This window comes from Cucumis melo, chromosome 6 (genome assembly GCF_025177605.1).
Source record: "Cucumis melo cultivar AY chromosome 6, USDA_Cmelo_AY_1.0, whole genome shotgun sequence".
NCBI lineage: Eukaryota > Viridiplantae > Streptophyta > Magnoliopsida > Cucurbitales > Cucurbitaceae > Cucumis > Cucumis melo.
Genome location: NC_066862.1, coordinates 12,560,794 through 12,583,201, shown reverse-complemented (window position 1 = coordinate 12,583,201; position 22,408 = coordinate 12,560,794). Strand labels below are relative to the sequence as shown.

At 35.8% G+C, this 22,408-nt stretch overlaps 1 protein-coding gene across 3 annotated transcripts; it reads left to right on the top strand.

Annotated features, from left to right (window-relative positions):
• Positions 1-1,244: 1,244 nt before the first annotated feature.
• On the top strand, positions 1,245-22,125 carry LOC103496203 (autophagy protein 5). 3 transcript variants are annotated; one of them, XM_008457971.2, is made up of 8 exons: positions 1,245-1,544; positions 1,834-1,958; positions 13,287-13,353; positions 17,343-17,432; positions 18,854-18,941; positions 20,443-20,586; positions 21,184-21,312; positions 21,624-22,125. In XM_008457971.2, the coding sequence occupies exons 1-8, from the start codon at positions 1,446-1,448 to the stop codon at positions 21,929-21,931; spliced, it is 1,050 nt and encodes a 349-aa protein (XP_008456193.1). In that variant the 5' UTR covers positions 1,245-1,445; the 3' UTR covers positions 21,932-22,125. The 3 variants fall into 3 exon arrangements, with proteins under 3 accessions (XP_008456193.1, XP_050942289.1, XP_008456194.1); XM_051086332.1 differs by lacking the exon at positions 21,184-21,312 and having other exon boundaries at positions 1,310-1,544; XM_008457972.2 differs by lacking the exon at positions 17,343-17,432 and having other exon boundaries at positions 1,317-1,544.
• Positions 22,126-22,408: the final 283 nt, after the last annotated feature.

Genomic DNA, 22,408 nt, shown 5'->3' with positions numbered 1-22,408 from the left:
GTTTTTTTCCTTTTTCAAAAATATTCTATACGGTATAAATATTTTCGCATTTTGTTCTATTTTTTTAAAAAATAGTCTTTTAAAAAATATAACAAATCGACAAAATATTTACACTGTATAGAACAATTCCGAAAACGGAAAAATACCATAGACCCACAATGAAAAATACCAAAAATGTCCCATCAACCATGCCATCAACAACGCGCGTAATATATTTAGTACACGATTGTTTAAATTTGACTATCATTTGGTACACGATCGTTTAGATTTGGATAGCCAAATTTAAATGATTTATTTTTTTTCAATTTTATCGTTTAATTTGGTGAACAATCGTTTAGATTTGGCTACACGATCGTTTAGATTTCTCCAAATCTAAACAATTTTTTTTTTCAAAATTAGGTAGACGATTGTTTAGATTTGTTTACACGATTGTTTATTTTTTCAAGATTCTTTGGTACACGATCGTTTAGATTTAGCTAAATAATTTTTTTTAATTCTTTTGGTAGATGATTGTTTAATTTTTTTTGCACGATCGTTTAGATTTGGTACACAATCTTTTAGAATTGGTTACCCTAATCTAAATGACGTAAAAAAATTTCAAGATTATTTATCACAATCGATTTGGTTACCCTAATCTAAACGATGTAAAAAAGAGGAAAAGAAGAAAGACGATGGAAAGAAATAAAAAAGAAGAGAAAAAGGAGAGAAAAATGAGAAAAACGATAGAAATCTAGAAAGAAATTATAGGGGAAAAAAAGAAAAGGAAAGGAAGAAAGATAATAGAAAATTTTGAAGAGAAGAAATATGGAAGGAAAACTTGAAATATTTAAAAAATGATAACTTTATAAGTTTTGTGTGTTTACTCTACGGATTGTAAATATTTTAGTAGTTTGTTATATTTATAAAAAAAATTTCTTTAAAAAAACTCTATTTTTTATTAATGATCAAAAATTGTAAATACAAAAATACACTCTATTTATAGAGAATTGAAAGACAAAGGAATCCTATCTCTAATAAACCAAAAATACTAATTCTAATTCTAAAAACTTAGAAAAACTAATCCTAAATTTAATAAATTAAGGATTTGACGATGATATCCTAATCTTAAACATCAATCATCAATGTCATAAAAATATATGTTAATTTGATTAATGATACCGGTCGAGATCTCATACAACTTTTTAAAATAAATTCATATATGAATCGTGGATCTCATACTTTATGAAAAAAAAAGTGTTGAAATCTGATAAAACTTTTTAAAATAAATTTACATATGAACCATGAAGGAGATACGTATTTCAATAAAAGAAATTAAAAAGTCATTGAAAAAATGGTAAAGAAACAAAATTGAGGCAAAAAGAAGAAAAAGAAAAGAGAAAGGAAAACGTTACTGACGAGCAGAACAAGACGAGGAGGAGAAGAAGAGAGATAGAGGGAGTGGGGGCATGGACGCACTGAAGTACATCTGGGAAGGTGCAATTCCATTACAGATTCATCTCCATGAGTCTGAAGTCACCACCGTCCCTCCTCCACCACCTGCAATGGTAAGTCTCTGCTTTTCCCCTTCTGCTGCACTTCCCCTTTTCGATCTATCTGATTTCTTCAACCGATGAACATCATGGGTTCATTCTGTTCATTTATCTCTTTTTCTCTGAGAAATTTGAGTTTGGGTACAAGGGTTGTTAGTACTTCCTGCTTCTTGTGTTTTCAATTTGGTGTTTTGAACGAGGGATGCTTTTTATGTGTCTAATGTACGCCCAAGTAGAACTTTGATTGAGCTTAATCGAATTGAATTGCTTTTCATATGGGATTTTGTTTTTTGATCTACTTTAGGTCTTAGCTCCTCGGATTGGCTACCTGCCTCTGTTGGCTTCTCAGATTAAACCTTACTTCGGTAGCACGCTTCCTCCTGGAGTTGACACCATCTGGTTTGAGTACCAGGGTTTGCCCCTTAAATGGTACGCTCTTCTTTGCTCTTTTAAATTTCATCTTTTGCTAATAGTTTGTTGCAATTTTGTAGATTAGTTTTAACTTTCTTTAACAATCTGCCAATTGATTCTCTCTTTTGGGGAAGTACTTGTGGCTGTCTAACATAATTATTCATGCTACTTTTTTGCTTTTGATCCAATTCTTTCTCCCTCTCATTTGTATGTCTCACAAGATACATGGTGCACCATCTCACAAGGTACACTCTGTAGAAGAAGCTGAAAATTGAAACATGTTAAGTTAAGATTATTGTTATGTATTCTTTTTAGTAGGAAGGACTTCAGTTAATATAGAAACTGGAAAAAAGAAAATAAGATGTGATAGTTATCTCAACCTGGGCAAGTATGATTACAAACAGTCATCATTTAGAAGGGAAGAAGATGGTTGACACTCATGAAAAAGGAAAATGTAGAAGGGAAACAATATCACTGGTAAAGTAAAATAAATGAGAGGAAAGAAGAGCCTTCACCAATCCTAATGGGAATTATAAAAGGATTGGTAGCAACTTAGCGTATGTATATCTGTTTAAGAATGATTACAAAAGGCTTTGTTAAGTCTACAACATGAATATGCTGTTTAAAGGATGCAATCCCCAAGAAAGGGGGAAGTTTTCTCCAACCACTGGAAACACATTGATTCCATTTTAACCAAAGATTCCATAAAAATGTTGATCAAACTAATCCATACAGCATACAAAATTAGCCTTTTCCTTGGAGGTTGGTTTTGTAAGAGGTGAGCAGTCGAACTGGTTAACGCATATGCCCTGGATCAAGAAGTTTGAGGTTTCAATCCCTCCACCTGCACATGTTATTGAACTAAAAAAGGGGGCAGTGAAGATTGGAAATAATGTCTTTATCTCGTGGATGGGCCTAGCAAAAAACAGGTTGTACAAGTAACAAGATTACACATAGTGGAAACAAACTTGCAATGAACAAAAATGTGATATTGTTGTTTTGAGCTCCTCTTGCAAAGAGCAAACCAGTTAGGGGAGAGGATGCAAATTACTCTTCTGAATTTGTCATGGCTATTGGTGTTGTATAGACTATTTATGCCATTTACAAAATGAAAACCTCCCAATTGCCTTGCAAGAATCAGAATGTAATAAGTTCCTATTGACGTTTAGGTCTTGGGAAGAGACTTGCTCATTAAATATTCTGAAAGATCAAAAGTCCAAGATCGTGAATCTGGAAAACTAGAGGAGAATCCTTTCATACGTCACAAGGGAGAGAATCATTCTGCAAACATTAGTCTTTCTTGTGAACAAATTCCAAATCAAAAGTTTATTGACCAAATTTGGGTGACTGCGTTATTTGAATAAACGTAAAGGGAATAAAGTTCTGGGCAGAGGAAGCAAGGGAACCTCGTCAAGAGTCTTGATACATTCAACACTAAGAACTTTGGTTTAGGCTATCCTTTGCAATTCTTTGGTTGTGTGGACCTCCCGGCCATAACTTAAGGAAAATATCAGAAACGGATAATTTTATCAAGAGATCCAAGAATTCATTCTTATCATGGGTTGAAACACTCCACAAGTTTGGTAACTAAACTTGAATATCTCAAGATTTGCAATCTAGACACAAGGCTTGTACGGGGAGTTCACTCTCTAATATAAAAAACAATCAAAGATTCATCATCAGTGCTTTAGAAGAATATGACACTCCTTGAGTGTATATAGTCAATGGTGGAAAAAAAAGAGAATCTAAAAACCCTAGGTCTTGAAAATTCTTGAGGAGTTGTTTGGGAGGATGGAATGTAATCAAGATTATTGGGAATCTTAGGGATGTTGAAATGAGTGGGGAATTGAGGGAGGAACATGAATGGGATGATGAAGCTTCTACACGGTAGGAAAGAGTGTTGGATTGAAAACTATAGGAAGAGAATGAGTTTGGTATTACAAACAAGATCCAAAATGCTTTGAAATCTAAACCCATTACAAGCTCATTCCATTCCATCCTCCCAAACGTGCCCGAAATAATTTGGGGTGGTTCAAAATTTGTTGTAAGAATATGAATTTCAAAATAATTGAAAATTGTTCCATCTAACCTTCACTCCTAAAAATCATATAGTGTTAAAATAGCAAAATTTGAAACAAGCAAAATTCTTTTGGAAGGAGGCAAGGGACAATGGTGTAGGGGTGATGCTTAATAAGCCGCTGGTGGGCGTGCACCTAGGTGATTGTTGAGTAGCATGGGCGTTATGGGCAACATGGCTATCAACACACTATGCAAAGCAGGGCCATAAGGTAGGGTCCAAATGCACGGCATATGGTTGTGAGCGCATGTAGACTTGTGCTGATGGGGTTGGCTGTGTATGTGGGGTTCCTCCATGGATGCACGTTGATGGCTACATGAAGAAATTGCTAATGGGCTGTGGAAATCAGTCGTGCATACCCATGCACAAGTTGTCTGTGCAATGGGCCATGCAGATTTGTTGTTGGGCATTAATGGTGTGAGTGTGTGGATGGAAATGGACGGATGATTATTTAAATCAAAAAATGGACTGATGATTAAGTGGTGTGAGGAATTGAGCTTCCTCCTTAGAGTTTTTTGACGAGCTTACTTGAGCTTCTTGTGCAATGTCGTATTCAGCTTATTAGGTGGCTTCCAACTCTTAGGTCAGGTACATGCAATCTTGGATCTTCTTGGACTTGGTCCAGATTGTCATCACATCAGGTGGTGGCTCATAAAATGGTGCAAGACCATTTTCAAGAGAATGGATAACTCGGCAAGAGGTTAGCTTGTTTGTTTTTTAAATATCCTTCCAAGGGCATTGGAGTGCTTTGTTGTGTCATTCTGCCACTACCCCCCAGGAGAAGACCCAAATTTAGCTTCAATTATTTTCCTCGAAAGAGAGCATTTTTTTTGAGAGCATATAGCTGTGCCAACTACTAATAGACTAACACTCTTGAAATGACATAAAAAAAGTGAAGGATTCATTACAACAAGCTCTATAAACATCACTTCAATTAGAGCCACCAAAATAAATAAGCTCTCAAGATTTCAGAAAGTATTTTGAATCTTTCCTCTCCTTGAAAAACTATTTATCTATTTTTCTCAAGTCAAATATGTCTAATTGTGGGGGCAAAAAAGAAAACAAAAGGTAGTAATTCTTTAAGATCGTTGGGCTGTTTTCAATTATTATATTTTTCTGTTCTTAGTGGAGAAGCAGAATTTATAACTTATGATTTTCTAGATATTTGTTTCAAATTATCTATAATTTAGTAGGGGTGCAAGGGCAAATGGAAAAACCGATAAAACCGGGCGAAACCGTTGTTGGCTTGGTTTACTACCTGTTCGGTTTTCACATTTCAAAGAACTGTTTAAAATGGGTTGGTTTCAGTTTTGGAATTGAACAAGGATAATATAACCAAGCCGGCCGAACAACTATATCTATATTAAAAACAATTGTGTAAGCAACTTAAAGAGGCGGCTCTAGTGGCAACGTGTCTCAATTGAATGTTCTAGTGCACGAATTCAAGCTAGAATGAACGCAGAACTTCTATTTTGAATATGTTTAACACCCGAGTGCCACAAATTTCTTGACTTGCTTTGGGCTTGATCCAATAATACGTAATGGACTTGAATTGCATCATATATCCCTTCATGGGCTCGTGTTTGGAGAGACAATCGTCATTAATGATGTGAACCGAAACCGAACCGAGTAAACTGGTTTTCACCGGTTTGGAGCGGTACAGTTAATATTCCTACATGGTTCGGCACAGTTTTCTCATTCTCATTGTAATATATGGCAGTTCAGTTTTTGTTCGAGGCTAGAACCGAGCCGAACTGAACTGATTACAGGCCTATTATTTAGTACTATATCTGGAAGAACATAAGTGTTTAAGATGGTAATAAATAATACTTCAAGACCAGACTGTTATACAACTGAATTCTTTGAAAAGCATTGGAACATCCTTAAAAATGTATCAAAAGGGTGTTCCGAGACTTTCTTGAGAAAGCCATTATTGATGCCAACCTCAATCAGACTCATATTTGCTTGACTTCTAAAAAGATTGATGGGTTGGTGATTATTATAGATTGATCAGCCATACCACGTTTATACAAAATTAGTGCGCAAGTTATAACAGAAACTCTGAAGGGAGTTGTCCCCCATACACTCTGAAGGGAGTTGTCCCCCATACACTTTCCAAGAATAAATTTGCTTTTGTAGCTAATCGCCGAATCATTGATGCCTCCTTAATTGCTAATGAACTGATTGATCCCTACTTCCTTTCCAAGACTAAAGGTATGGTGAAAAGCTTGACATTGAGAAGGCATTTGATATGGCTGATTGGGAATTTTTTAACATCATGATTTTCAAAGGTTTTGGTGACACATGGAGGAAATGGATTATGGCTTTTATTTCATCCACCAACTTCTCCATTATCACCAATGGAAAACCTAGAGGCAAGATCAAAGCCATGTATGGCCTTAGACAGAGGGATCCCTCTCCCCCTTTTTTGTTCACTTTGGTGGTTGATTTCCTTAGTTGAATGCTCTCAAAAGGACTTGATTCTAATATCATTGAGAACTTTGCTGTCAGGAACTCAAATCTCGGTATTAACCATCTACAGTTTCTTGATGATACCATTCTTTTCAATGAGGAAAAGCTGGAAATTTTTTTGAGGTTATTCACACTTTTGTACACACATTTGGCCTTTGCGTTAACCATTCTAAGTTCAAATTCACGGGCATTCATTTAGACAATATCACGGGATTGCTTCTCTTGTGGCTACATTTGAATGTATGGTCAGTACTTGGCCCTCAACTTGTCTTGGTCTGCCTATGAATGGTAAACCTTTTTCATCATCATTTTGAGAGCCCTATCATTCAGAAGGTGGGGAGGCACCTTAATAGTTGGAGTGGTTCTTATACGTCCAAAGGTGGCCGACTCACTTTGATCCAAGTCACACTTAGCAATCTTCCCTGCATACTTCCTATTATCTTTTTAAGATTTCAACCACAACTGGTGATCGGATTGAGAATCAATACTTCCTATATCTTTTTAAGATTTCAACCACAACTGGTGATTAGATTGAGAAACAATATAGGAAGTTTCTTTGGAGCAGGCACAATGACAACAGAAGTTTCCACTCTATCAGTTGGCAGAAAGTAGAACTCCCCATCACTAAAGTGGGGCCTCAGCTTGACTGGCTTGAAAAAATAAATAAAGGCCTGTTGGCGAAATGGAATATGGACATGTCAGTTCGAGATAGATGCTCTTTGGAGTTGCCTATTGATGCTAAGTATGGTCTCCCTCCTCAACCCCAAAGTAGGTTTTTTAAACATTACAAAGGTCCATGGAGGTACATTGCACAAATGACTAATCTTGTTCATGATAACATCGAGCATGTGATTTGGGCATGGTGAAAATCCTTCGTTTTGGAAAGACTTTTGGGTTGGAACCCTTCCCCTCAAGGCCACTTTTCCTAGGCTCTATGCCTTATCTAGGAAAAAGGAGGGTTCCGGGTAGAAGACACTTTGAGATGGAAATTGGATAAATCCGGTCATTTTACATCGAAATCATTCATTCATCACCTATCTTATTGTGGCATCAACATCAATGCTGCCCTTTCCAAGAATATTTGGAGAGGTCCTATTGACTGGTTCTTCTTCCTGGGGAAGATCAGTCATGGTAGAATTAATACGGCAGATGTTCTTAACAGGCTCCATGGAATCAGCTCCTAACTGGTGTGTTTTATATCGTTATTGTGGTGAGTCTTATTATGAACCTTCTGGTTTTTTGTGATTATACCAAAGAAAATCATCTCATACTGCAACTACCGCATGGTCTTCCGAAGCGATACTCTCACCCTTTTGAATACGATCCTTATCGGCCATCCATTAAGAGACAAAAGTAAGATATTCTGGTGCTTCATCATCAAAGCATTCTTATGGCTTATTTGGAACAAGCAGAATCACTGTATTTTTTAAGATAGGGAGTCTAATTTTGCTCACTTCTTTGATCATTTCTTTGTATACATTCCTTATGGGGTAAATTCCCTCGCTACTTTTGTGATTACAACCTTACTTCAGTTTCCCAATGACGTAGCATTATGTAATCCCACACTGCTTACCTGCCCTTTTGTAATTTCATATTATCAATGAAATTATAATTACATCTCACATAAGAAATAGATAATAATAAATTGAGGTTGCCCCGAGTGGATTATTGGTGTGCGTGTGTTCTTGGACGGGAAGACATGAAGGACTTTGAAACAGTTCTGAATTTCTTTATTAATATTTTCGAAAATGACAAACTATGGGAATTTATACTAAAACCCAAAAGTCAACTAATTACATTAGCTCTAAATATAACAGTTCTTAAATAACAGCAACTAAATACATCAAATCCCCCCCCCCCCCCCCCCCCCCAAGAAGAACGAACTCGTCCTCGAGTTTTAGGTTGAAAGATATAGCTGGTCGGGTGGGAAATACTCAAAAATATCGGCTATGTTGAAGATAGGGTTGATGTGTATGTGATCGGGGAGATCAATCTTGTAGACATTATCTCCAAATCTCTTGATTATTGGATAGGGTCCTATCTTCTTTGCCTGTATTTTTACAGTATTTTCCAGTTAGTAGTCTTGCCTTGCGAAGGTGTATCATGACTAGGTCTCCTTCCTTGAATTCTTTAAATCTTCGATGCTTATCGGCTTGACTTTTGTATGCTTGGTTAATCTTTTCAATTTGATCGGTTACGTCTTTATGGAGCTTTGCTATTCTTTCCACCATATTTTCAGCTTCGGAGCTAAGATCAACATTGGAATGGGTATTAATAAGATCAACAGTTAGTCTTGGTAGCTTAGTATAAACAATTTCAAATGGTGACTTCCCTGTTGTTCGATTCTTGGACTAGGATAAGGTCCCATTGCTTAGGTTTGTCTCCCCCAATGTACCTTACTAGGTTGGCAAGCGTTTTATTAGTAACCTCAGTTTGCCCATTGGTTTGTGGGTGACTAGTGGTGCTAAACTTGAGTGTTGTGTTGAATTTTTTCCAAAGTGTCTTCCAAAAATGGCTTAGCAACTTGACATCACGATCGGAAACTATGGATTTGGGTATTCCATGCAAACATACAACTTTTTTAAAAAAACATATTACCAATGTAAACGACGTCTGAGGTTTTCCTACAAGGTAAAAAGTGAGACATTTTGCCAAAACGGTCAACTATAACAAGGACAGAATCATACCCCCTTTGAGTTTTTGTGAGTCCTAGGATAAAATTCATGGACAAGTCTTCCCAAATGCCTTTAGGAATGGGTAAAGGTGTGTATAGCCCTATATTCTGCTACTGTCCCTTGGCAGTTTGGCATGTAAAGTTTGACATTCTTTGTAACGTCCCGACGAAGCTGAGGCCAATAAAATCTATCACTCAATAGTTGGTATGTTTTGTCTATGTCGAAATGCCCCGCAAGACCATTGCTATGAAGCTCTTTAATCAAAGCTTCACGAAGAGACGTTCTAGGGATGTAAAGAAGATTATTCTCGAAAAGAAAATCGTTAGTTTAATGGAAGTCATTACAATTGACATGATCAACACAAAAAGACCAAATTTGACCAAAATCGGGGTCGTCTTTATGAAGGGTAGGCAAGGAATCAAATGCAACTACTTGAGTTTTCAGAATAGTAAGTAGGTTGGCTTTCTTACTAAGGGCATCCGCTACCACATTGGTACTATCAGCTTTATGTTTTATCACAAAGTTAAAACGTTGAATAAAAGAAAGCCACCTAGCATGCATTCTACTAATGTTTTTTTGTGTTTGCAAATATTTGAGCGATAAATGATCAGAGAATAGAATAAACTCTTGTCCTAAAAGATAGTGTTCCCAAATCTTTAAAGCTCTTATCAAAGAGTATAGTTCTTGTTCGTAGGTGCTCCATTTTTGTCTTGCCTCACTTAAATTTTCATTAAAGTATTCAATTGGATGAGTGTGTTGAGACAAGACCGCTCCTATTCCATACCCACATGCATCAACTGCTACTTCAAATGGTTGAGTAAAATCTAGTAGGGCAAGAACGGGTGTGTTGGATAACCTATCTTTCAAGAACATAAAACTTTGAGTTTGAGAATTAGTTCAAGCAAGTTTTCCTTTCTTTAAACATTCCATTAATGGAGATGCTATGGTGCTGAAATTTTTTTTATAAATTTTCTATAAAAAGAAGCAAGCCCAAGAAAACTTTGCAATTCTTTTACCGTTCTTCGTTGTGCCCAATCTTTTATTGCATGTTAGGGTCTACGGGAATTCCAAACTCATTAATGAGAAAACCTAAGAAGTATATTTCCTTAACAACAAAAGAACACTTCTTGAAATTAATACTAAACTTATTTTCTTGGAGTATTTTAAAAAGTTTGTGCAAGTGAGATAAGTGTTCATCTTAAGTGTTGCTATAAACTAAGATGTTATCAAAATAAACTACTAGGAATTTATTAAGATAAGGGCGTAGAACCTGAGTCATTAACCTCATGAACGTGCTAGGCGCGTTAGATAGTTCGAATGGCATTACCAACCATTCAAAGAGGCCGCTATTGGTCTTGAACGCCGTTTTCCACTCAGCTCCGGGTCGGATTCGAATTTGATGGTATCCGCTCTTTAAGTCGATCTTCGAGAAAAATCTTGCTCCTCCGAGTTGATCAAAGAGATCGGACATTCTTGGGATGGGAAAACGGTATTTAATTGTAATTTTGTTGATGGGCACGGCTGTCCATGCACATTCTCCATGAACCATCTTTTTTAGAGACTAGAAGGACGGGAACGGCGCAAGGACTTAAACTTGGTCTTATGTGTCCTTTTTCTAGGAGCTCACTAACTTTTTCTTGAACAATCTCACTCTCTTTTGAGCTCATTTTATGTGAGGTAGATTTGGGAGAGTGGAACCCGGAATGAGATCAATGTTGTGTTGGATATCCCGAAGTGGAGGCAAGTCATTGGGGTTTTCCAGCACTTGGTGGATTTCTTCCACTTTCTTGCATGTGAAAAAGTTGCTTCTTGACTTCTTTCTTGTTCTTGAAATTAATCTTTCTGTTGGACTCCTAGAAGGTAAGAGTTTCACTTTTTGACCCATCCACATGATTTCGTAAGTATTTTCTCTTCCTCGATGTATTGCTTGTAGGTCATATTGCCAAGGACGTCCTAGCAAGACATGACAAACATCCATGTCAAGAACATCACAAATAATTTGGTCTTTATAGAAATTACTAATAGAAAGAGGAATAGTGCAAGTTGAACTTATCTATGCTTCGTCGCTCTTCCTGATCCAACTAACTTTGTAAGGATGTGGGTCAAGTTTGAGGTTTAGCGCTTGCACAAGCTTTGAGGAGACAATGTTCTCACAATGTTCTCACTACTTCCACCATCAATTAACATTACAAACTTTACCATTAAATGTATAGCGTGTACGAAATAATGAATATTGTTGAGGGTGAGTCTCTGTCTTTGGTGTTAGGAGAATTCGTTGTATCACACAAGATAGTTGGTTCCCCTCATTCATTTCCAATTCATTTATTTCCTCTTCGGAGTTAGGCTCCGCCTCGTCTTCCTAACTCTCTTCTCCCTCAACATATCTACCTTTTTCCGTTGTGGGCATTGATTGGATAAGTGTCCCTTTTAGTTGCACCGGTAGCAAAATTCCATTTCGGTCTTGGGTAGTTGGTTGAACTGCTTTTCTTGTTAGAGATTTCTTGAGTTCTTGGACTTTGGTTTGCTTTGGAAGATTGTTCTTTCGCCTTTGATGTACCGAAGCCTTGAACTTGCCTGACATTGTCATAATTCTTTCGTTGGTACGGAGTGAATGTCTTGTCCCACTTGTTTTTCTTGGTGCCATTGTTTTTCTGCCTTTTTTCCAGCTTCATTTCTGCTTTAAAAGCCATCGAAATAGCGGCTAGTAACGTGGCTATGGGTTGCAAGTCAACTTGTTCATGTATGTCTTCCTTGAGACCATCAACAAATTTGGCTATTTGATAGTTCTCACTCTCATTCGTCCGGGTTCTTGCACTTAGACAGTGGAATTCTTTAGCATATTCTGCTACTTTCCTATTACCTTGGCAGCATCGCTGGTATTGTTATAGAGAATTTGTTCAAAATCTGCGGGTAGGAAGCATTCTTGGCCAGCTCCTTATGGGTGTCTTGCCTATTAAACGTCGATTAGATTTGATCCCACCAAGCCGATGCACCCGATTTGAGTTTCAACGCGACCATCTGGACTTTCTTGTCTTTGGCTATCTCCATGTATTCAAAGAAGCTCTCCACATTTTTAACCCAATCAAGAAATGCTTCTACATCCAATTTGCCACTAAAATTCGATAAGTCAACCTTCCTCTTGAAATCTTGCTGGAAATTTTCCCTCCTTCGTACTTCTCTGTATTGGGCAGGCTGCAGTCGGTCTTCAAAATAGTGTTCTCCTCCATTTCAACCCCTTCTGTAAATTGGGTTATGATATATGATTTATCTCTGTCGTCGGTCCCCTCTTCTTTCTCTTTGGCATGGCTGGAAGTCCTCTTCTTCTTCATCAGAGGCTTCCAAATCTTGAAGACCCATAATGGGTTCTTGCAGTCAGCAGTTTCTATGATGAACTTGGCCATCGTTGGACGTTTCAGAGGAGTTTCGGTGGTCTTCGCAGCCTGATTGGTCAGAATTTCAACCGGCAATGTGCCGGAGTTCTTGGTGGTTGCCGTCGCCGATTTCTTGCTGCTGTGGAAGGGCCATCAATGCCACTTCAGGCCGGCGAACAAGTCTCTCCATGGAGGTTTCAAGATTTCCCATTCGGTCGTTGAGGTCTACCATGCTTTCTTCAACAGCCATCAATCGGGCAGCCAAAGTGCGTGGGGATGGGATCTCTTCTTCATCAGGCACTACATCCTTTCCCTTGCCGGTCACAGCTCCCTTCATTGGTGAAACTCTGATACCAATTTGGTTTGTGTGTGTTCTTGGACGGGAAGACACAAAGGACTTTGAAATAGTTCTGAATTTCTTTATTAATTTTTTCAAAAATGACAAACTATGGGTATTTATACTAAAATCCAAAAGTCAACTAATTACATTAGCTCTAAGTATAACAGTCCTGAAATAGCAGCAACATATCTAAAAGGACAGCTCAGTTTTAAAATAACAGCAACTAAATACATCAATTCTTTTCTAATTTCTGTGACTTAGTTATCCGTTTAGTTTGACAACAATATTTCCATGATTGTTCAGTACGTTAGTATCTACAATTTTAGATTATAGTTTTAGTAATTTATTCAGAATGAACAATCCTGGTAAAAGTTTGTGTATCTCATGAAGAATCCGGTTCATGCTTCTCAGGAATATACCAACTGGTGTACTCTTTGACCTACTATGTGCAGAACCAGAAAGACCATGGAATCTAACGGTACAGTTCTCTCTCTTCATCTTTACAGTTCAAGCTGCGTTTTCTTAATGTAACTGAGTCCCAGTTTCGTTTGAATTTAGGTTGAACAAAAATGTACTAATCACTTTATACTCTTACTCCAAATTAATAATCCAAATTAATAATAGTATCAATTTAAACCTTAAGGGGCCGTTTGGGGGAAGGGTTGGGTTATGGGGGGTTAGGGTTATGATAAACCTAGTGTTAAGATAAACCTAGGATTATAATAAGATGTGTTTGGGAGAAGGGTTATGAAGGAAGTGTTATGATAAGATGTGTTTGGGGGAAGGGTTATGAATGAAGTGTTATGATAATGTTGTGAAGAAGGATTGAGGAAAAGTTGAAGAAGGGTTAAGAAGTGTTGAAGAAGGGTTGAGGAAGGGTTAAAGAGTTAAAACTAAGATTACATAACCCTTCCCCCAAACGGGGGTTGGATTATATAACCCTAACCCTCCATAATCCAACCCTTCCCCCAAACGCCCCATAAACTTTTAAATTAGATCAATTTAGACCCTCCACCAACGTATTGACTTTTTCACTTAATTCCATTTAAAATAAACCCTAAGTCACCTAAATAAAAATATTATTATCCAGAGTTGTTAAGGCGCACCTAGGCGCTCGCGTAAGACGAGAGGCGAGGAGATGGGAGGTCATACCGCCTTGCAAATACCCAAGGCGAGCACCTTCATTGAGGTTCTCGCCTTTCTTCTTTTTTATATCATCTTCAAGTTTTTCTGTTTTTCTTCAAATTTTCTTCTGAAGAATGAAGGTTTGAACCAGAAGAATTAAATAAAAACCAAAGAAATGAAGAAAAAGAATAGCAGAATTAGTAGAAGAAAATGAAAGAAGTCGTCCTTTTGCTCAGCCATCCATCGGTTGCTTATCAAAAATGATGGAAAGGAAGAAGATTGGTTGGAAATCAGAACGGAAGAAGAGATGTTATATTCTCTTTTTTTTATTATTATTATTTAAATTTCCTAGAAGAGAATGGAAGGGTTGGCTGCTGAAATTAAAGTAATGTTGGCTGCATGTTAACCGAACTGACAAATGGCAAAATTTGTACCCCATTACTCAAAGAACTATTTTTTACCCATTTAAAAAGGATATTTGTTTCTATTTCTTTTGTCAAATATTTTTTTCAATATATTTTTAGTTAATTTTTCTTAATAATTTTGAATATTTTAACATTTTAAAAATCTAAGTATTTTTTTTTATCTATAATTGTCAAAAATAATATTTATTCATTATTTTTTCAAGTGTGCCTCGCTTCAATCGGGCAACGCTTTTTTTGTTGCATCTTGCCTTAAGGCGATTAAAGAGCTTGTCGCCTTAACGTGTGCCTTGCGCTTTGGAAACACTGTTTTCTCCTAAATCCTAAGGAAGAAATAAGAAAAATTTATCATGTAATTCTTTCTAACTAGGTATAAAAAATTAAGAAAGAAAATAAGAAAAGCCACTCACATTAATGAATGGGAAACTTACACATGTAACAAAATATCAAACTATTTATGGCTCATGTAACAAAGCCCATAAAGTTAGCCATTTTTTAAATATTTCAAGTTTGCCCTTTCATCTTTTTTTCTTCTTCTTCCTTCTGCGATTTCTTTCATCCGATTTCTTTTATCGTCTTTCTTCTTTTCCTCTTCTTTTTTCTGCGATTTCTTTCCATAATCTTTCTTAGTTTTCAATTAAATCTTTCAATCGTCTTTTTTCTTTTCCTCTTTTTTCGCTGCGATTTCTTTCCATCGTCTTTTTCTTTTCTGATTTTGCGATTTCTTTCAATCGTCTTTTCTTCTTTTTTTTATTCTTTTTTACATCGTTTAAGCTTTCCATTGTCTTTCTTCTTTTCCTCGTCTTTTTTTATGTCGTTTAAATTTGAATAACCAAATCTAAACGATCGTGTATCAAAAGTATTAAAAAAATTATTTAGCCAAATCTAAACTATCGGGTGGACAAATTTAAACGATCATGAGGACAAATCTAAACGATCGTATAAAAAAAATAAATGATGGTATAGCAAAAGAATTTTAAAAAATCCTAAACAATCGTGTAGATAAATTTAAAAGATCGTATAAAAAAAATAAACGATCGTGTAGCAAAAGAATTTAAAATAATCGTTTAGACAAATCTAAACGATCATGTACCAAATTTTGAAAAAAAATCGTTTGATCAAATCTAAACGATCGTGTAACCAAAGTTAAATGTAACCAAATTAAACGATCGTTTAACAAAATTAAACGATAGAATTGAAAAATAAATTGTAGCCATATCTAAACGATTGTATAACCAAATTTAAACGTAACCAAATTAAACGGTAGAATTGAAAAATAAATTGCAGTCATACCTAAACGATCGTATACCAAAACAATAGCCAAATCTAAATGATCGCAGATATATTACGCGCACGTTATTGACGGCGTAGTTGACGGGGCATTTTTGGTATTTTACACGTTGGGCCTCTGGGCTTTTTCCCTTTTTGAAATTATTATATACAGTATAAATACTTTGCCGCTTTTTTATATTTTTTAAAAGACCCCTTAATGAAAACTAGTACTATTCATTTGATTTTAAAATTTATCTATAATATGTTGTTAATATATGAATTTTCAGAAATCTTACACATACACAAGAGAGAATCACGTATTTTTAGTTTTAAGTTTGAATCTTAATAGATGGTCAAAACTGATCCAGTTAGAGCAATTTTGGGTTTAATTGCAATATAACCCCAAAGTTCAGTGGTATAATTGGAATTTTTTCCAAAAATTTATCAAATGAAAAAGTTTCAATCTTGCCTTAGTTGCACGTGAGGATTAATATATATGCGGATCTGGGTCTTGATTGTTATCATGCGATTGCTGTTGCATTAGAGCATGAGAACCCTAGGTGCGTTAATGACGAATTTAGGATTAGTTGAACTTTTTGTAGGAATGGAATTTCAGCTACTTCAACGTTTCTGTTTAGATCTCTTCTTTCAGTTTTGTAACACAATCCAGAGAAACATTTTAATAAAATTTCATGGAAGGCAATTTTTGCTCAGCATCCAAAAAAAGAACGTCAATATATCCACACTGCAATTAGACTTCTGTAATTTGTTTCAAAGTTTTTAACCTTTGAAAAAAGGGTTAATTGAGCAATTTCCAGGGTCAATTGCATTACACTAATGTGTAAGAACTTAGCTGATAGAACACCAGCGTAGTGTCTATTATATTGATAGGAATTACTACATTACACAGTAAAGTACTAGTGATTCGACAGAGAGAGGAATCACAAATTACAGAGAAACTATAATCAAACAGAAATCACAAACAGCAAGAATAAATTCTCAAAAAACAAATGAAATCAAAGAAAAACTAAGGAACCTGAAACCATCTGCCCTCCTCTCCTCTCTAGAGATCGGCACCCTCCTTCACGATTTTCCTCCCCTCTTCCCGTCTAACTTCCTCTCTTTATAGCAAGTTTTCTAACTAACTTTGGGTCCCACCAGAGTGGTCCCCCCTTCCCTTCTCCATTTCTCCCTCATTCTCACGTGTGCTTTTATTTTTATTCCTTCTGCTGTATTTAATAGCGCAATTTGCAGGGTTAATTGCAAATAATGTGTAAGAACTTAGCTCTCTAAGCCAAATGGCTGTCACTCTCTAGCTTAAAGGCAGATACTTCATGGTACAAATCAAACACCTTTTTCACATTTTAGGCTTTTGAGTCTCATTTCCATACACAGTGCACTCAAATGCCGGTTTCCAAATCCCATAGTTCCTAATTCTAGACTTTCACAATCCCGTTTCCTATAACCAAATGTCTCTCTAAACGTTTTTACCTACCTTTGAGTTCAAATACAATATCCACTCTCTAAAATGAATTTGATTACTGGGGTATCTTAGCTAAATCTAAGACTATTTAAATTAGGTATTGCCTTTACTTTCTCTTGTTTTTTGAAAAATGTGACGTGAAAATCATCTCACTTTTTTTAACAGGTACATTTTAGAGGTTATCCGAGACAATTGTTAATTCCTTGTGAAGGTGAAGATAGTATAAAGTGGAGCTTTATTAACTCGTTAAAAGAGGTACTTTCTTGGTTGAATTATAAGTTTAGTCTTTCAACTTTGAGATTTCTAGGAAAGTTTAGGGTGTCATTAAACATAAAGTTATAGATTTAATAGATCAATTCATTCTTAAAAAAACTTATTTTTCAAAGACTTATTAGACACACGATTGAAAGTTTAAGGTCCTTTGAGACATTTTTTAAAGTTTAGGGTCTAAACTTTGAGACATTTTTTAAAGTTTAGGGTCTAAATAGACACAACCTAAAAATTCTAAGACTAAACTTTTTATTTAACCTATCTTCTTTGAATCCGGTCGAAATCATTATGATTTCTTCAGGAATACGACCACCTTGTTTTAAGGCACCAAATGGAGGTAGAAAATAAAAGGTTAAATACCAAGCTTAGTTTGTCTATAGGTCCCTAGACTCTTATGTTGGTGTTTAATAAATCCCTAAAATTTAAAAATATTAGATAGGTCCTTGAACTTTGAATTTTGTGCTCAGTAGATCTTTTAATTTTATGTTCGATAGAACATTAAACTTTTAATTGTGTGACCCTAAATTTATCAAACCAGAGAGCTATGAGACTTTTGTTATAAGACTCAACAATCAGTCCAGTTAAATATTTACCATCATATATACCGTCGGACCCAATAGATGTTCAATTCTGTCCAACTAGAAGTGCCTTTTACAAAGGCAGAGATCTGGAAGGCAGTCACAAATCTGGCACCAATAAGCTTTTGGGACCATACAGTTTGACAGTGGAGTTCAAAATGCCTAGATCAACATCCTTAGAGTGTTCCATTTTTTTTTCCAGAATTCTATCATCAAAGTTGGGCTTAAGGAGACTCATATTTACCTCACTTCCAAGAAATTGGATCCCGAATAAGTGGGGGACTATAGACATATAAGTCTTGCATCTTTTTGATACAAATCGTTACAAGGGTTCTCACTGATAAACTGAAATGTGTGCTCCCATGTCCTTTTTCCAAAAGTTAATTGGCTTTGTGGTCAGTAGTCAAATCCCTGATGCTTCCTTCATTGCAAACAAGCTCATTGAGCATCTTTGTAAATCCTTGTAAGAGCAAAACGGATGATTTTATCATTTAATCAGATTTGGAGAAACTGAAAGCTTTGGTAAGTTTGTTTGGGCATTTGTGTATGAGTTTCTAGAGGCCAAGGGGGTTTGGAACAAAAAGGAGAGGATGGACGAAGAGCTGTATGTCTTCTACAAACCTTGCTATCATCAAAAATAGCAAACCTAGAGGCAACATCTTGGCATCTCTTCGAAAATTCAATTATTATTCGTTGTTATCATTGTTATCCATACGATCGTGGTCTTGCTCTTGTTGTGTAATTTTAATTTGGCTCTTAGTAATTTAATGATATTTGGTCAAAGAGCAATTTTTGACAAGTTGATCTAGGGATGTTCATTATGGTCAGGCGGATTACATTGTCAATGGGAACACCAAGAATGTCATGAGCATGTCGGAACCCGATCTGTTGGAGTTATGGCGTTCTGTATCCAATGGTATGCTAGCAAGTGCAGTAGTACCTTGGTTTTAGAAATTAAATCAATAATTTATCGATGTGAAATGTTGATGACTTAATGACATTTTACTTTAGCTTTCCATAATTTTGCACTTCTGTCTAAGTGACTATTGCAATATTATTTTGTAATTTGCAGTTCAATTATTTTTGTGATATAATTAATTTTGCAGCCTTCAATTAAAACACCCTTTCCTAAAGAGAACCATATAATGTACAACCTAGGAGCCGAGGATAGAAAGAAAACCCTACATGAAACTACAGAAGGAGAGCCTTCTAATTGTTTAATATTGCAAAAATGTGTAATTACATAATAATTTCTCGTGGTTAGAGCACCACGATCTAGGAAGCACAGATACCGACACGTGACATGGTGACACAGCAACACCGACATGCCGACACGCCATTTTTCATAAAAGTAGGACACAACAACCGGGGACATGTCAATTTTTTAGTAAAAAATTAAATATATGCGATGCATATAAACATATTACATAACAAGTAGTCCAATTAAAGATATCAAAATAACAAGTTTAGAACCATAAAAAAAAATTATAAAAATTATGAAAAAAAAGATGATGTTAACTCTTCTTAGACAAGTTCACACGATCGGTGTGAGAGATGGGCGGCGACGGCGACTAGCAAGAGGGTTGGTGGCCTGATGGGGAGAATCGAAGAAGAGGGTGGTGGTGTGTGTGAAGCTTTTTTGTTTTAAGAGAATTTTAATTTTGAGAGGGTGGTGGTGTGTGTGAAGCTTTTTGTTTTAAGAGAATTTTAAAGAAATAAACCTAATACTTATTGCCATTGGGCAGGACTAATGGGCCATTTCTATGGGTTTTTATTCTCCAGTCATGTCTTGGTCGTGTCGGAGCCGTGTCCCAAACTAAAAAATAGAAAAGAAATTGACTCGCCAGCTAGCGTATCGGGGCGTGTCGATATCGGAAACATATCTAACACCGATACTTGGCCATCTTAGAAGTGTCGGTGCTTCTTAGACTACCAATAAGTAGTATGTTGTACGTTTACTATCGTATCTTAAAAGTCCTCTAGTTTTTTTTTTTTTTTTTTTTTTGAAAAGGTCTTTTAAATACAACTTGAGGGTGAGGGAATTTGAATCTGAGATCTTTTGTCCTCAAGAACATACAGATGTCAGTTAAGCTAAGCTCACATTTGCAAAAGTCATCTAGTTTCTTTCCGTCCTAATCAGTCAAACAACACCATTTCGATTAACTTTTTTAATAATTCCTCTTTCTTTATTTACTCCAATAGTAATATTATTGGCAAGCGAGCTCAATTGGTTAGAGGGGTTAATCCTCCTTCTATGTCTCTTCATTGTTTTGTATAAAAAGGTTTCCTATTTCTATTGTAAAAACAAGAACATAAATTATGTTGAAAATCCAATAGACCTAATATTAATGAAGAATGTAGAGGAAAATCCAATAGACTTTATAATGTGTTCTTTTTCCTAATTTTTCTGCTTGCAGTTGATTTAGAAGCCTATCTACGTATATCATCTAAACTTAAGCTTGGAGGAACTGGTCTCGAGCATGTGTTGAAATCTATATCAGCTGCATCATTGCCTGCTAAAAGTAGTGGCGAGATGGATATAGCAGGACAACTAATAACAGGTATGACAACCACTTTTAGGCATTCTGTGCTTCTACTGGTAGTTTCTTTGTCCTCTGCATCTAAGTTTGCATGTTGAAGATTTATTTTGTTGACCCTTTTGCTCTTCGTTCAGATGGTTACATTTTGTAATATATTCCCAATAATTTGTGTCTTGACTATCTTCTATTCTTTTAAAAAACTTCTCCGTCTAGTGGAGAGTAATTTGCTATATATCATTTATTGTTTTGATTTCATCAAATATGGGTTTTCTCTCGGAGGGGGAGAGTTGTTCCAAATTATTGTTTTGATTTCAAATGTGAGACGTTTTGGTTCTTATGCTAAAAAGATTCATCAACTTCAAACTAATAGTGTTTTATCATTCAACTTTCTCCCTTTTCTATTTGAGACGCAGACACAAAAGAATCTCTGCTAATGATTCTGTATGTCAAGCAAAGCAAGTTTGCAAGATATTGGATTTCCATCCTATATGTGGGTTGCATGTGTATGATTTTTAAATTTTCTGTCACCTTTGTTACTCTTTCCCCTCATGTCTAATATTCATTTATGCTATCATTTCACTTGTTAGGATAAGTTTCTTATTACTTCAGCATGTCCAGGTCGAATTCCCGTTCGATTGTATGTAAGGAATTTAGGTGATGATTTTGATAATTTAGAAGATGCACCACCAGTTAACAATTGGGATGATGTCTCATACATTAATCGTCCCGTAGAGATCCAAGAAGAAGGTAAAGCAACGTGAACTATCACTTTTTGTTTATAGGAACGGTCTATTATATGAGCACAGTGTTATTGGATGTGTGATTGACTAAGCCAGATTTATGCTGTCCAATTGATAAAAGAAAGACTAGAGGCCAATTTATAAACATGGAGAACTGAGTGTAGATTGATTTTTCACGATCTGTCTGAGAGTTTTTGTGCTTTAGAAATATAGTTGTCATACTGGTTTAAGGTGTATATCCATCCATGACCACAAAGGTCAACAGTACAATGTCTAGGCATATGAAGAGATTTTCTTCCTCATCTCCATACATTGCAGGTAAGTGCTTCACCTTACATGATGCTGTTAGGAGTCTGTTACCTGAGCTTTTTACCGAGAAGGCGACTACCAAGGACGAATCAACAAATGTTATAGGCGAAGAACAAAGTGATAGTACAGAACAGTTGGATTGTACCAAAACAGAAGGGGGATCTACTTCTTCTGAGGAATATTTGCAATCTTATCATCCTAGCATCAAGCTGGTTAGGATCCAAGGGATTGAACCAAAAGGCCAAATTCCTTTCTCCTGGGTAGTGAACAACTTAATGAATCCTGAGTACTTCCTTCATATCTGTGTTTTTGTATGAGTTCAATAAGTCAGATGCTAAGTTATAGGACCAAAGACCAAGTAGGTATTTCCATTCTTTCATTTGTGGTGTGGGGGATTGGATTTTTTTTTTTTTTTTAATTGACATTCTTTTTAAAAGAATTATTCTGTAAAGTTGTACAGAAAGTAATGTTATCAATGTCTATAAGTAGTCACCCATTTCATTTTGTAGCATCGGGTTATTGTAGTGTAGTCAAGTCTTTGGTTTTCAATGTTGAACTTTTCCCTTGTTCACTAGTATCGTGTTATGGGTCGTGGTTGGTTGCGTAGCCTCTAAGAAGCCAAAATTGCAGCAAGAACTTGAGATAAGAGGCTTCTTTCGTCTATATTTTCAGTTGTGTAATTATATTACTATAGTTTCAATTTCGTCCTTCAAAATTAACTTTGTTTGATATTAATTAAATAATAATAATAATAATAATAATAATAATAATAATAATAATAATAATTTTATTTA